At 48.5% G+C, this 15,759-nt stretch overlaps 1 protein-coding gene across 1 annotated transcript; it reads right to left on the minus strand.

Moving 5' to 3' along the window:
- Positions 1–2,272: 2,272 nt before the first annotated feature.
- Positions 2,273–9,454, minus strand: AMHR2 (anti-Mullerian hormone receptor type 2). The gene is given in 12 exon segments (XM_072797768.1): positions 2,273–3,704; positions 3,706–3,890; positions 4,778–4,914; positions 5,084–5,231; positions 5,433–5,605; positions 5,748–5,862; positions 7,403–7,633; positions 7,742–7,878; positions 8,064–8,144; positions 8,407–8,598; positions 8,834–9,016; positions 9,316–9,454. Coding segments are annotated over 12 exon segments (1,839 nt in total). The 5' UTR covers positions 9,389–9,454; the 3' UTR covers positions 2,273–3,520.
- Between the last annotated feature and the right edge of the window lie 6,305 nt (positions 9,455–15,759).

Consider the following 15,759-nt stretch of genomic DNA (forward strand, 5'->3'; position numbering starts at 1 on the left):
TAAGTTTGTTTTTTTTTTTAAGTTTTTTTATTTATTTAAGTAATCTCTACACCTCCTGTGGGACTTGAACTCACAACCCTGAGATCAAGAGACACATGGGGGCAGCCTGGGTGGCTCAGAGGTTTAGCGCCACCTTTAGACCAGGGCCTGATCCTGGAAACCCCGGATCGAGTCCCATATCCGGCTCCCTGCATGGAGGCTGCTTCTCCCTCTGCCTGTGTCTCTGCCTCTCTCTCTCTCTCTCTCTCTCTCTCTCTCCCTGTGTCTCTCATGAATAAAGAAATAAATTAAAAAGAGAGAGAGAGAGAGAGACATGGTCTTCTGACTCCAAAGATCAAGACTTGCATGCTCTTGTGAATGAGCCAATCAGGTGCCCTGATGATAGATTTATTTTTGATTTAATAGTCCTACTCTTGTCAGCATATATTTGTAAATTCTTTTCACATGACATTATCCATTTTTAATAATTTATGGTGTTATCATAAATATCATTATTTTGTTTTGTTTTTTATTTATTTTTTAAGATTTTATTTATTTATTCATGAGAGACATACAGAGAGAGGAAGAGACACAGGCAGAGGGAGAAGCAGGCTCCCCGTGGGGAGCGCAATGTGGGACTCCATCCCCGGACCCTGGGATCATGCCCTGAGCCAAAGGCAGATGCTCAACCACTGAGCCACCCAGGTGTCCTTGTTTTGTTTTTTATTTTTTATTTTTATTTTTTTTATTTTTTATTTATTTATTTATTTTTTTAAAGATTTTATTTATTCATGAGAGACAGAGAGAGAGAGAGAGGCAGAGACACAGGCAGAGGGAGAAGCAGGCTCCATGCAGGGAGCCTGATATGGGACTTGATCCCAGGTCCCCAGGATCACACCCTGGGCTGTAAGGCGGTGCTAAACCACTGAGCCACAGGGCTGCCTGTTTTGTTTTTTAAATATTGTTTTTAGTGGCTGGAATCCCTACTCTTTTTTTAATTTTTTTTTTTTTTTTTTTTTTTATGATAGTCACAGAGAGAGAGAGAGAGAGAGAGGCAGAGACACAGGCAGAGGGAGAAGCAGGCTCCATGCACCGGGAGCCCAATGTGGGATTCGATCCCAGGTCTCCAGGATCGCGCCCTGGGCCAAAGGCAGGCACCAAACCACTGCGCCACCCAGGGATCCCCCCTACTCTTTTTTTAAAAGCAATGAGGCCTTGCACACATTTCTAAACTTCTCTGAGCCCTTGGTTTCCTCCTCTGTAAGTGGTGCTCATGCTTACAGGATTGTCATGAAAAAGGCAAGTAGACTGTTGGGCAGAGGCAACACCTAATAAAAGTTACGTTTAGGGCAGCCCAGGTGGCTCGGCAGTTTGGTGTCGCCTTTGGCCCAGGGCCTGATCCTGGGGACCTGGGATCGAGTCCCACGTCGGGCTCCCTGCATGGAGCCTGCTTCTCCCTCTGCCTGTGTCTCTGTCTCTCTCTCAATCTCTCTCTCTCTGTCTCTCATGAATAAATAAATAAAATCTTAAAAAAAATAAAAAAATAAAAAAAATAAAAGTTACGTTTAAAGGTTATTAAAAAAAAAAAAAGGTTATTCAGAGCATAGTTTTTAACCAAGATTGGAAAGAAAATAGGTGGTCAAGAGGCAATTGTAATAGTTAGGGCCTGCTAGCCTAGGAGGAGAAAAAGACAGTTGGTGCCCAGAGCAGGCCCTACCCATGCAACCCCAGTTGAGAATTGACTAGATATGGGTGGGATGAGTTGGGGTCACAGAAGAGACAAAACACCTTCCTTGTTGGGATCCTCTAGGACCAAGAGAAACTTAGTGTAGTAGGCCTGGTTAGCTCAGTCGGAGAGCATGTGACTCTTGATCTCAGGGTCATGAATTTGAGCCCCACGTTGGGTGTAGAGATTACTAAGAGATAGAGAAATATGGTGCTCTTGAGAGCCAGGGAAGAGGGGAAGGCAGCCCTGTTGGTGAGGGGGACGCCGGAGCTTGGCTATTGATGTGTTTAATTTCAGGTGGTAATGTCTTGTAGAGAATTAGGGTTCTTTTTTTTTTTTTTAAGATTGATTGATTGATTGATTGATTTCTGATAGACACAGAGAGATAAAGAGAGAGAGGCAGAGACACAGGAGGAGGGATAAACAGGCTCCAAGTCGCGAACCCGACGTGGGACTCAGTCCTGGGACTCCAGGATCACGCCCTGGGCCAAAGGCAGACACCAAACAGCTGAGCCACCCAGGGATCCCCGAGAATTGGGGTTCTGAAGAAAAGTGAAGTCTTAGGGCTTGAAAGTAGACAGGCTCTACTTTATTAATGCTAATGCTGGAGCAACCAACATATAAAAGGACAAGAGAGCATCTCAATGTTCATTCACAACTGTTCCCATGTCCAGAGTGTCCACTGAGGCCAGGTGCTACACAAGACCCATCACCCCTTCTTGTTTACCCTGAATCAACTCTGCAAGCAGCGTAGATATTCTTACCCATACTTTATACATGACAAAACAGATTCCTAGGGTAGGTAACTTGCTCAAAGACACAGGGCTTGGTGCTCACTGACCAGGAATCAATCCTGTTGTAGTGAAGTCAAAGCCTTCCCATTGTTCTCCTGGAGTTAGACCAGAAGGCCTCATCCCCCTGATTTAGTAAATGAGAAACCTGAGGGCCCAGAGAGAGAATGTAACTTGCCCAATACCACTCAGTTAGAAACTAAACTGGGTGGGTTGGGGTGGGGGTGCCTTGCTAGCTCAACTGGAGGAGCATAGGACTGGGTGGGGTGGGGTCCTCAATCTTGAGGTCAAGAGGTAAAGCCCCACTTTGGGTATAGCGATTACTAAAAAAAATAAAAATAAAAAATAAAAACACTTAAAAAAGAAAAAAGAAAGAAAGAAAGAAAAGAAACTGAACTAGAGCTATAAACCAGGGACCCAGTGTGAAATGTCCCTGAGGGGCACCCAGTATGAAAGGGGCCTGGGGTGGGAAAGAAAAGCCAGTAGAGAAGGCACAAAAAGAAATGAAGGAAGAACTTCTCAGTAGGGTTCACAAGGCCTTGCCTACGATTTTCCACAGAACGTCTCTGCTCTCTCCTTCACACACCCGACACTTCTGCTACCCAGGCTCCTTGCTGCTTTGTACTTACTGCCCCTCAAGACCCTGTGCCTCCTGCCCCCACCATGCCTGGAAAACTGCTGGTTGAAAACCCAAGAGCTTCCTGTGCTCTGTGAGGCCTTCCCACTCAAGCCTCAGACAGGACACTCCCCCAGTACCCCAGGCAGTGCCCCCAATCAGGTGAGCTGTGAGTCTCCGAGCACTTGCCAAGCAGTGATGTCATCTTCCCCCAGTGCCCACCATGCGATCCCACCAAATGAAGGCCTGTGTTAGAGAAGGAAAAAAAGAGAGACTGGAGGAGCCCCGGATCACATGAAGCGGGGAAGGCCCAAGGACGTGGAAATCAAGCTGACTTTATCTCTCACCCACCCCTTCTCCCTGGTTGGGACTGCAGTGTACAGGATGCGCGCAGAAGGATCCAAGCATTCAGCAGGTAGGACAGGCAGTGGTGAGGCGGAGCACCGAGCATCCGACCACCAGATTTATGTTTGCACGAACATAGATTATACATAACTGCGCGTTTACAGGTGAGAGATGGTACAGGAGGATTCCTGGAACAAGGAAGTAGCAGACATCCAGCTGAGGCCTACAAGGGGGAATGGCAGTGGGGAGGAGCTGAGAGACAGTCTTCTGGGCAGAGGGGTGGGCAGCCATGGGCGAAGCTCTCTGGGAAGGGCTGGGCCTCTTGAGGATGGGCCAGGGCGGCCAGGCGCTGCTGTACACACTCAGCTGTCAGCCGTGCTTCGGGGTCTGCATCCCAACAGTCCTCTAGCAGCTCTCTCAGGCTGCCAGGGTCCTGGGAAGAATGACCGGGAAGCAGGCTTAATCCTGGAAGTGGCCCCCTGAGTAGCCCCAGAGTTGAGAGGTGTCCACCACTACCCTGTTTTCAACACTCCTCTTCTGATCCTCTCTGGAGCCCCCCTCCCTTCCTGCTCCCCCAAATCCAGCTCTCTGCATCTTGCTCCCTATGAGACAGGTTCTTTGGGTGTCTTCCAGAGGGTCAACCTTTTCCTCTGAGGAGCTGATTCAGATTAATGACTTAACACACTGATGGGAAATTACTCTCCTTCCTTTCAGGCAACCAGGGTCTTAGCTAAACAATACTTAACCCAATAGACACTTGTTGCAGTGGAAATTTCAGGCCAGGTAGCAGGGAAAGGGGCTTCCTGTTAGGAAACTAATTATACAGATCCTGAAATTTCACTGTTTGGCCACTTTTTTTAACCCTTAAAACCTAGGACTGGCTTTTATTGGATCATGGCAGAAACACAGATGTGTGAGACAGGGTGAGGAATTACTGGATTAAATGGTGGGTTCCAGTGTGCCAGGAGAGGACCATCATGGGAACAGAGCTCAGGGCAGAAGCAAGGCCAAGGAAGGCTTCCTGGAGGAGGAGACTGAGAAATAGGGCTAACCGACAGTGGAGAGAAGAGAGACAGACCAGGCAAGTCTGAGCAGGAGGAAGGTGTCAGTCTCTGTCTCAGGAATGGGGTGTGGGACTTGTGGTGGAAGAGGATGAGTTGAGGTACAGAGCAAGTTTGTCCAGCTCCAGCTGAACATGAGATGGGGAGTGGTGGCAGATGAGAGGAGATAGGAGCATTTGGGCTGGTCCCAGTAGACAAGTCCTCGAAGCCCATGTCCATACTCTCCAGGCCCCCAGCCCACTGGCAGGTGGCCTCTTACTGTGGTGAAGGAGTGCCAGGTGGATGGGATACAGGGGCGCCTTCTCTCCTCTACGGCCAAGGTCCACAGCTCACAGGTGGTGGGGGTGCTACCCAGTTCTGCCTCATAGGCCAGTTGGAAAGGTGGTGGTCTGCTGTCTGGGGAAAGGTGCACAGGGCTAGGTCAACTAGTCCTGGGGAGCCTCCTTGTGAAAAGTCCAAGAGGGAGAAGGGCAGGGCTTCCCGCAGCAGGAGGTAGGTGGACATAGAAGGAGTGGTGAGGTATGGGGCTTGGGGAGAGAGGGACTGCTGTCACACCCATCCTTACCAGGCCTCAAATCTGGGCAGCGGCTCAGGATCTCCCATAGGAGCAGAGCCAGAGAGTAAACATCGGCTTGTCGGAGGGCCGTGCCCCAGTCCTGTAGGTCCAGAGTCTTGTCCAAGAGCTCCGGCGCCATGTACCTCTGGGTGCCAGCCTGGAGAGAAAGGTGTGGAGGCCAAGAATCACCTTCCTGGCAAGCCTCACCACAACACTGGTCCATGCAACGTCCCCCCAACTAGACTCAGCAATGTCCCAAACTCCGTAGGTACTGCCGCACTGTTGCCACAGCAAAGGACACATCTTCATCAGCAACACCGCCATGATCCCAGGCCTCACCCTCATCCAGGGTACTCACCTCCATGATGGCAGCTGGGCCTCGGGGTTGAGTAGGGGCCCAGGTGGGAGGCTGGGTGAGGCCAGGGAGCACCAAGGCAAGGCCAAGGTCTCCAATGGCACACGACCCATCCTCCCGAACGAGCACATTCTGACTGCTCAGATCGCGGTGGGCAATACCTGGTTTGTATTGGCCTGTGGGAGAAGCCAAGGTTGAAGGGGCGTGGGTCTTCTTCCTTTCTCTTTTGACCCAATTCTTTCCCTTCAAGCTAAGGGAGAACCAGACACAGCAGCGTAGCTCTTGATGCCCATAGCTTCCTACTTCCAGTTCACCCACCATCCTGCCAGCGCTCCTCATGGAGAAATGCCAGGCCCTGCGCCAGGGACAGTGCCATCCGCATGGAACTTCCCCAGTCACTGGTGTGCTGGGTCAAGTACTGGCACAGGGAGCCCTGGGGAGCAGCAGAGAGAAGAAGAGGACACATAACCTGGAGGTGGCTGATCCACCCCAAGGTGCAGAGATCAATCTAGAGACCTCGCTCTCATCTCCCAACAGACCGACACACTGATCCATCCAGGCTGAGACAAGAGGCAGGGGAGGAGTGAGAACATGCATCTGTCAGACTGATGGGAAAAACAGTAGCCCTAACTCAAGTGTCTGAGCGCTTACTATGTGCCAGGCCTCCTGTAATCCTAATCCTCACAACAACCCTAGGAGAGAATGTACTCCTGACATGCCTCATTTATAGACCAGGTGCTTGGAAGAAAGCTAAATAAACTTGCAAGTCACTTGGTGAGAAAAAAGTAGAGCTTCAACCCAAGTGGTCTGACTCTAGGATCACTCACTAGTAACTATGTCATCCTGACTTGGGACTTGAGGCAATAACAGAAGCAAGAGAGGCAAAGTGAGCTAAGTGGTGGTACCCCTCGTGAGCCACCTGGCCTGAGGCGTCAGGCCTGTAGGGAGGAGCCGGCCCATGGGAGAGCCACCAGGTAGGAGAGTGAAAGAAGGGGAGCAAGTGGAAATTGGGAGGGGAAGGAGCATTAGATTAGTGTCTCTCACTCAACAAACATTACTGGGTGCCTTCAGTGTGCCGGGGAAGTTGAACAAACAAACCAACCCAAGAAAGCAGAGATTTTTGAGCTGGGCATTGAGACACATAGTCAAAGAGGGGACTTCTCAGAATTCAAGATTTCAGAGAGAGAAGATGACGGGGCTAATAAAGTCCCCAAGTCCTTAGCAGGCCCACAAGGCCAGGTGTGGTCTGGTCCCTGCCCACCTTGTCCTCTTCATCCTTCCTGTTCATGACCCTCCCCTTGAGTCACATCTTATTCTTATCTCACAGTACCTCCTCTCTTAGCACTTTATGCCCTTGACATCTGATGCTTATTTTTGTGTTTACCTGATTCACTCTGTCTCCCGCACTACTCTACACAATCGACAGAGGCAAGGGCTAGGCTGTTTGTCTTAGCACAGGAGGTGTGGTACATGGTTCTTGAATGACTGTGTCAGTGAGTTTGGAGGGCCAGGCCTGGACGTATTTCTTTAACAATGATTTTCCTTAAGGTTGGGAATATGAGTAGTTTTTGTTTTTAAGATTCTATTTATTTATTCATGAGAAACACAAAGAGAGAGAGATAGAGACACAGGCAGAGGGAGAAGCAGGTTCCCTGCAGGGAGCCTGATGTGGGACTCTATCCCAGGACCCCAGGATCATGCCTCTGAGCCAGAGCCAGATGCTCAGCCAATGAGCCCCCCAGACGTCCCAGGAACATGAGTAGTTTTGATTTCTCCTTCTCTATCTCTATTTCATAAATTAAAAATATTAGCAAATATTGCTTGTCTAATGAACCAAGAAGACAAAATCATTTTGAACGTCTAGAGAAGAGGAAATCTGAAGCGGATGAATAAGCACGAGCGGGGCCCCCGCGGCCATCCAGCACCCACATACACACACAGGCAAATGCATACAGACGTCCCTTGGTCCTCACCTTCGGATGCAGTTCCAGTACCAGCAGGGGCCCACAGGGCGGGGAGCCAGGGCCCCCTCTGCTGGCGGTGATAAAGCGGACAATGTGGTCGTGCTGCAGGCCTGGCAGTTCGTACACCGCTCTCTCCGCTTGGAACTGGGCCACAGCCCTCAGGGAGAAGGCCTTGATGGCCACCAGTCTGCCTCGCAGCTGCCCAGCCCACACGGCCGTGTGGCCTCCTTCCCAGATTACCTGGCGGAAACACAGTGCTGGGTGCCAGCCTCAGCTAGTCGCGGGGCCAGGTTTCCTCCCCAGCACACCCTGGGAGGGATTGGAGGACCCGGCCCCCTCCCCAGGCACCTGGGAGAAACACAGCTCAGACAGCTCGGGGAGCTCAGCACTCCAGTCCCCGCCTGAGTCTGGCTCCGGCTCCTGCTCCGGCTCTGGCTCCGGCTCTGGCCCACCTTGAACGCTGCAGGCCTTCCGCTGTCGCAGGGCTGGGGCAGAAGGGAGCTCTTGGGTCAGGGTGCACAGGCAGGGAGACTGGGAAAGGGGCTTTGTGGAGGCAGTGGGCTCAGGCTCTAGAGATCTCAGAACCACGGGGTCAGGGGAAGCTGGAGAGGAGTCAGAGCTTTGGGGCAGTGACTTGGGGTCACGAGGGAGGCATGAAGTAGATCAGTACCCAAGATGATGCTGCCGAGCAGCAGCAGCAGCAGCAGGACAAGCAGCCCCAGCAGCACCAGCGCCATCCAGATGGACTCGCCTGGACGTTAAGCCAAGAATGCAGCTTGGATGAGCCTTGCCCCAAATCCACTCTGTTCCTCTCCCCTTCCTCAGAGAACTTGCTTCTGGACCCACCCCCACCTTGGTCACAAGCCCCTTATCTCCCAGTCACTAGGGCAACCAACTTCTCAAGGCCAGGAGGAGGAAAACTTGGGATGGGGGTAGGGTGAGAACCAGCCTTGGTTCTACCTCTCATCCTAACCTGGGCCCCAGCCCCCAGCCCCAGCCCCCTGCATGGCTACCTGGGATAGCTTGGGGACCCTGGGAGCCAGGGGTCCCAGGGTTCCCTGGAGGAGGCAGATGGCTGTAATTGGCATTGCAGAAGTCAGTGCCACAGGAGCAGGTGAAGAGAGTGGACCCGGGGCTGGGGTGGGCTCGGGGGCTCAGGTCACAGTGGGGGGACTCACAGTCTGGCTCATCACTGTCTCGGCATCCTGATAGGGTGGGATTAGAAGAGAGAAAGGGAGAGAAAGGGCGAGCGAGCATAACTGGGTCTAGGAATAGAGAGGATAACCCCCTTCTCTATCAGAGGCATCCCCTCCATCTCACACGGCTTTTCTTTCCCTCCACACATTCCATTTCTCCTCCTCTCCCACTGCTGTCACCCCCACCCCAGGATGTACCTGTTTCCCACCCTAGCTATCACCTGCTGTATACTTTGCCATTCACCTTGCATCTCCACCTGTGCCTGGTCTTGGGTCAGGTTCCAGATCCCAAAACAGCAGCGGCTGTAGAGGCAGCGGATAACCCTGGGGGGCCCTGGTCCTGCATCTAGCAGCTTCCCCAGTGTCTTTGTGCTTCCCCGTACTCCAGGGGCCTCAAAGAACACACAGGTCCGCCTGCTTGGGGGTGCTGTGGCCCAGGGTGGGGAGAGGGGAGGGTTCAAGATAGGAATGAATGCAGGGGCAAAAGCAGCAGCCCAAGGGAGAGACAAAACAGGTTTCATATCCCAGGGCCAGCATGGCAAAGCTGTGAGCAAACAGGATCAGCAGAGGTGTGGAACCTGACCTCACCCTGGGGACACATGCTCTACCTTTTGCCCTCATTCACCCACCCCACTCATTCTTCCAAAGGGGTGGCTGCTGCTTCAAGTCCCCCTTTCCCTCAGTGGGTGAGCTGGAAAGGCCCTGCCCCTCCCTGTAGACACTTACCTTGCACAGCTGTGGGAAGTAGTACCCAAAGGCCCAGAGTCCCCAGCATCATGCTGGAGGAGGCAAGCAGCATGAAGAGGGGAGCATGAACCAGCACTGCTGCCCTGGGCCAGAGCTTCCCTCAGATATAGGGCACTGTGGGTCTTCTGATCCCTCCGTCCCCAACTCCGCCCCCCTCCCTCTTCCCAAGTCTCTGTGGGGGAGACGGCTGCTGTGGGGGAGAGGATGGGTGTGGGGAAAAGCAAGGAGAGGGAGGAGCAGAGAACCAATCTCATATCCTCTTCTCTGCAGCCGGCTGCCTCCTCTTTTCTCTGCAAAGTGGGAGGAAGGGGTCTTGGAGGCCCAGCTGAGAACCCCATGACATGGAACCTCAGGCCTCTGCACTTTGCTGACCCTGGAGGAAAGTGCTGGATACTGTTAGCCCTTCCCAGGCCAGAAACCAGAATGAGGTCAACTAAGCCATTCAGCTATGCCCAAGATCCCTTCTTTTCAGGGCTCGGATCTGCAGCTCTCTGGGCAGACAGGCTTCACAGACGATACTAAAGTTGACTTCAGTTTCCAAACTCCAGAATCAGAAAAGAGTTATAAAAAAGTCACATTGAAAATGGGCTAATGGGAAATTTTATGTTACCAAAATTTTAAAAATCATATTGAGCCATACACTGAAAAAAAAAAAATCACTATTACTGAGAAGGTTAAAAAAAAAAACAAAAAAAAACACCTTTTATTGAGCCCCTATGTGCTAGGGCCGAGCTAGGGTTATGCATTTTACAATCGTCTCATCTCATGCTCCCGTTGAGGTATTTATTATTGTTTTCACTGCACAGGTAAGAAAGCTGAGTTTAGGTAACTTGCCCAAGGTCACCGTGCTAGGAAACAGCAGATTTGAACCTAGTTAAGTCTGATTCCAAAGCCCAGGCCCTGTTCTTTATCTTATTCCATGGTGCCTGAAAACAAATTTAAAAATTCAGCATTAAAAAGTATTTCCGTTTGATACAGTATTTGAATATTTGGATCTAGATTGTTGAGAAAATATGCACCATTACCTGTGAGCAGGCCACTAACTGGAAAAGGAGGGTACAGTTCAAACTACCACCACCAGAGGTCAGCAGACATAGGAGAAAGTCAGGGCGCTTGGAGGGGCAAAAGGGCCTCCTCTATTTTTTTTTTTTTTAAAGTAACATTTATTTTTTTTTAATTTATTTATGATAGTCACACAGAGAGAGAGAGAGAGAGAGAGAGAGGCAGAGACATAGGCAGAGGGAGAAGCAGGCTTCATGCACCGGGAGCCCGATGTGGGATTTGATCCCGGGTCTCCAGGATCGTGCCCTGGGCCAAAGGCAGGCGCTAAACCGCTGCGCCACCCAGGGATCCCAAAAGAGTCTCCTCTAAAGACTAGTATCTATCGTCCACCTCCTATATTTATTAAGCTTCAGGGACTGTATAGGGTGAAGGAAGAGCCCAGGGTGTGATGCATGGAAGAAGCCTATAGCTTGTGCTGCAGCAGGAGACAGGAGTCCAACTGCACCACACTCTTCCCCAGAGTAAGGCATTACATTAATAGGTAATCATTTCCCAACCTGCAAGCTGTTGGCTCCCATGAGACTCAGAGTCAGAGGGGACTGGTTCCCTGTTTTCCTAGCCTTCTGTCCCCCGATGGTTGCCTAGAAAACTTTCCTGGGAATGGTCTGGCTTAGACCAGGACTGAGGGTGTAAGTATGAACTCTCTAATTCTGGAGCCTTTTCTCCTGGGGGGCCTGCAGGAGGGACGGAGAGAGTAAAAGCTCCAGTGTTGTAAAGGAGCAGCCAGAGAAATGACTAGAGCCAGAGGCAGATGAGCAGTTGCCCATCCTTCCCTGGGACCTTCGGAGAGTCTGCAGGCCTCTGCCAGTGAGATAGATGGAATGTTGCACTTAGTTACAGCTATTTTCCTTCACCAGCTTCCAGATCAGATAAGTCTGGCGGCAGGGTGGGGGGTGGGGGTGGGGGTTTGGAGGGCAGGTGGGGAGTTGAAGGTCAAATAGCTTCTTCTGTCTGGAGTGTCTCAGGAGACTACCTCCTCCAGAGGGAAGCGAGGTGAAGATGAGGCAGGGAGGCAGTCTCCTTACCCAAAGCCTTGGATGACCACCAAGGTTTCTGGTTTCTGAATGGATGACCACCAAGGTTTTTTTGGTTTCTGTCCTTTCAAAGACAGAAACATCCTAGCCAGGTTTATGAGGTGAGGTGGTGATACAAGGGGTAATAGCCTGAATGTTGGGGGATTAAGAAGGTCCTGAGAAAGGACCCCAGCATAGAAATAGTCTCCCTGATTCCACATACACAAAGATCCTTCTTCACCAGGATCCTGATTCAAGTCTGCAGTGGCCCAGTAAGTTACCTTTGACCCTCCTGTCTACAGGGCTAAAGTGAGTTGTTTATTCATTCAACTCAGAAAATATTAAGTCTCAACCTTTTTTCCCTTCCTTTCTTTTTATTGAAGTAATCTTCACACCCAACGTGGGGCTTGAACTCACGACTCTGAGATCAAGGGTCGCATGCTCTTCCGACTGAACCAGCCAGGCACCCTAAGGTCTCAGTCTTAAAAAAAGGAATTTCTGGGTGTGTGGGTGGCTCAATGGTTGACTGTCTGCCTTTGGTTCAGGTCCTGATTCTGGGGTTCCTGGATCGAGTCCCTCATCGGGCTACTCACGGGAGTCTGCCTCTCCCTCTGCTTGTTTCTGCCTCTCATGAATAAAATCTTAAAAAAAAAAAAAAAAAAAGGAATTTCACTAGGTGCTGGGCCTACAAATAGATGTGTGCTTCCTGCCCTCCAGAATCTCATAGTCTAGAAAGGCAGGAAAATATGTCAACAAGCAACCAGAAAATTACAGGTCAGACTAGGGGTATGAGCAAGGAGCTATATAAGCAGAAAGATCAAATAAGTTAATTCTGTCTAGGGCATAGAAAAGTACCTAGAGGGTTTCAAAGAGAAAAGGACAAATTGTCTCAAAGGTAAACACTGAAAATATGTAAAAGGAGGGTAATGATTACAGGCAAAGGGAGCATCAAGAATAAAGGCACAGAGGTATGAACACAAAGTGTGTGTTGGGAGCAGGGGGAGTGAGCAGGAGAAAGAGGTATGAGATATGAAGCAGAAAATCACCCTAGAGATAGACTAGACCAGACTGGAAAGGTTTTCAAGTCTGTATCAAGAAGACTAGACTTTTCCTGAAAGCAAAAGATTTTAGGGAGGAGTTTGGAAGATGGATGACTGAGGCTTGGGGAAACTAGAAGCAAGGAGATCCATTATGAGACCGAGCAGTAGCCACGGTGAGTACCAGGACAGTGGAAATAAAAAGGGAAAAAGTTGAGTGATGTTGTATTGGTAATACTGACAGGATTGGTAATCAAGTAAACGTTGGTACTTGAAAATGAGAATTAAAAGATGATTGAGGTTTTGAGTATAAATGATCAAGGGGTAGTGATACTGTCAAGTTAGATGGGAAATACAAAGGATTATTTCCCCTTCTTACATGTTGATTTTGAGTTATCTGTGGGACATCCAGATGAAAATGTCCCATAAGCAATCTGCCAGGTTGAGAGAAAAGGTAGGACTTAAGATTTGGGATAGCTAAAGAATGGATGCAACTTGCTTAAGGGGGTGAAGTAGAAAAAAAAAAGGGGGAGGGTGAAGTAGAAAGTAGAGCAAGGAAAGGACTTAAGACAGGGGCACCAACATTTAAGGGACAAAGGAAAAAGTGGCTATGAAGGAGACAAAAAAAAAAAAAATCAGGAGTATCAGTCTCATACTCCAAGGGAACAAAGTTGTTATTACTGTTTGAAGATTTTATTTATTTGAGAGAGAGAAAGAGCATAAGCAAAGGGGAGGGGCAGAGGGAGAAGGAGAAGCAGACACCCCGCTGAGCAGGACTGATCCCAGGACCTGGGATCACGACCTGAGTGAGTTGAACAGACGCTGAACCAACTGGGAACGGGAACAGGAACGGAGCTCTAAGATGCACACGGTTGCAGGTCTAAAAGGCAAATGACTCAAAGACCATCAGACCTGGCAACCAGACCGCTGATGTCCAGGAGAAACGGTTTCATAAATGATAGGTGCTGAACAAAGTGGCCTGAGGCTAAAAAGCCTCCTCTTCACTAAAAGAAGAGAAAAATTAAGTGTAAACTACTTTACCAACTTTGGAAATGAAAAGAACTAGATCTGAAGCTTGAAGTGGAAGCAAAGGGATGGGGAAAGAGATTTTTAACATGCTTATAGGATGACAGAAGGGAACCCAAGAGAAACTGAAGATGAAAGGGGGAAACCACCACCAGAACAAGATAAATGAGGTTAAGAGCACAGGTGGTAGGGCTGGCCTCGCAAAGGCAAACTTTCTCTCCCAAGCAAAGATAAAGAGCTACACTAGTATCGGTGAGTATATGGCTATTTGTAAGGAGAGGAGAGGGAAGTTTGAAGAAATTCATTCTTACGTTCTCTCCATGAAATAAGAAGTAAAGCATCTGCTTAAAAAATGGGGTCAGGATTGGGAAATCTGCAATTAATGGTATCTCTCTCACTCCCCAGACTATGAAGTACTTGGTGGCAGGACCTGTTTTATTTTTTATCCTCAACCTAGCTCAGTACCAAGGAAATAACGGCCCAAAGAGGTTTACTGAATGAACAGGTGGTACAACCATTAAAGGCCCTTTTAGGGCTAGAAAACAAAACAATTCCCCCAAAAAACCCAACCCCCAAACCAAAACATATCCCCCCCCCAATAAAAAATGTTAAAATGTTATGTTGCTAATGGCTACATAAGGAAATCCAATGGTGAGTTTACCCATGGCTGAGTGATTGAAAAGCAGATAAAGGAGTCGAATGTTTAGCAAAATAACAGAATGCTGGTAGCCACAGTATAAACAAGCGACTAAGGATTCTTGGATAGGTGGGAAGGCAAGCGAAGTCATAGGCTGATGGGAAACTGGAGACTGTCAGAATAATTTCAATTTCAGTTTCAGATGGGGCCATAATCTTGACTTGATCATGTTAGACACAGGCTGGTATTAAATGAATGCAAAGTATGTTGGGGCTAGACCTTAGTTTCTAAATACCATTCTTCAATAAAAAGAACTAAGGCTCCTTGGAGAAATGGCTGATTCTAGGGCTGGGACCGGGAAAATACAAGATAAGCCTGAAGCATCTTGTATGTCGCAAAGTTCTTTAAAAGGTGCTCAAAAAAGTAAAAGGATGTAGACGTATCAAAGAGACACAGGAGTCTAGCTGAAGAGCTCCCAATACAGCTGAGACAATCTGAGCGATGAAAATAATGTAGTACTAGATTATAACCTAAGGATAAAATAAATATACATGAGGTACGTACTAATATAAATTAAAGGAGGGAGAAAAGAGTTTCCTCACAGAATTCCCAATATTCTTTTTTGTTTTTGTTTTTTTAATTCCCAATATTCTCTGTAGGTACTATTTTCACTAGAAAGGGAAACTTGATTCCTACCAACTCCATTAGGGGTGGGCTAGATTTATTGACTTGTTTCCCAAGAATAGGGAAAGAAACACAGTGGAGAAAAACACTACCTTAACCAGGTGATGAAGGTTATTAGCACAGGAAACGTCATGTGGTTTTCATATACCTGAGAGGATGTAATGAGAAAGGCATTTCACACCATTTCACCTGTGTAGTATTTTTTCCCAAAAACCTGGAAGCTCAGTCTAATAATGAGAAAAACATCAGACAAATTCAGATTGGGGGATATTCTACAAGACACTTGGCCAAGACTCCCAGACTGTCAAGATCACAAGAACTTGAAAGACTAAGAAATTGTCACAGATCAGATAAAGTCTGGGGAGACCCACCAATGAAATGCAATGTAGCAGCCCAGAATGCATCCTGGAATGGAAGGAGGACATCAATGGGAAAACTGGTGAAATCCATAAAGCCTGGGGTTTAGCTGATGCAATGTACCAGTGTCAGTTTCTGAGATGTGACAACACGCAATAGTACATTAACAATGGAAAAATTTGAGTAAGGAGTGTATGGGATTCTCTTTGCACTATATTTGCAGCTCTCCTTTAAAGTATTCCAAAATAAAAAGCTTATAAAAAAAAAAAAAAAAAAAAAAAGGTTGGGACTGCCCCATTCCTCTCGGTCCTCCACATTTCTACGTAGGCATGGCACACTGATCTGGTCATGAAATTGTTTGCCTGGGACTTAAGTGTAGGGGTAACTGCACTGATTAACATGTATGGAAGCACAACAGTGTACCTGGAAACCTCTGTTGGGTACAGTGTATGAAGTTATAACCACATTCTCCCCATTCCCACCCTGTCAACACACCAGAGACATGGCTTTTTTATTAAAAAAAATTTTTTTTAATTGGTTTACAAAGGAGCTACAGACTACATTGAAACTAATCTTTGTACAAAAAGGCCAAAAAAAAAAAAAAAAA

Source organism: Canis lupus, chromosome 25, assembly GCF_048164855.1.
Source record: "Canis lupus baileyi chromosome 25, mCanLup2.hap1, whole genome shotgun sequence".
Classification (NCBI taxonomy): domain Eukaryota; kingdom Metazoa; phylum Chordata; class Mammalia; order Carnivora; family Canidae; genus Canis; species Canis lupus.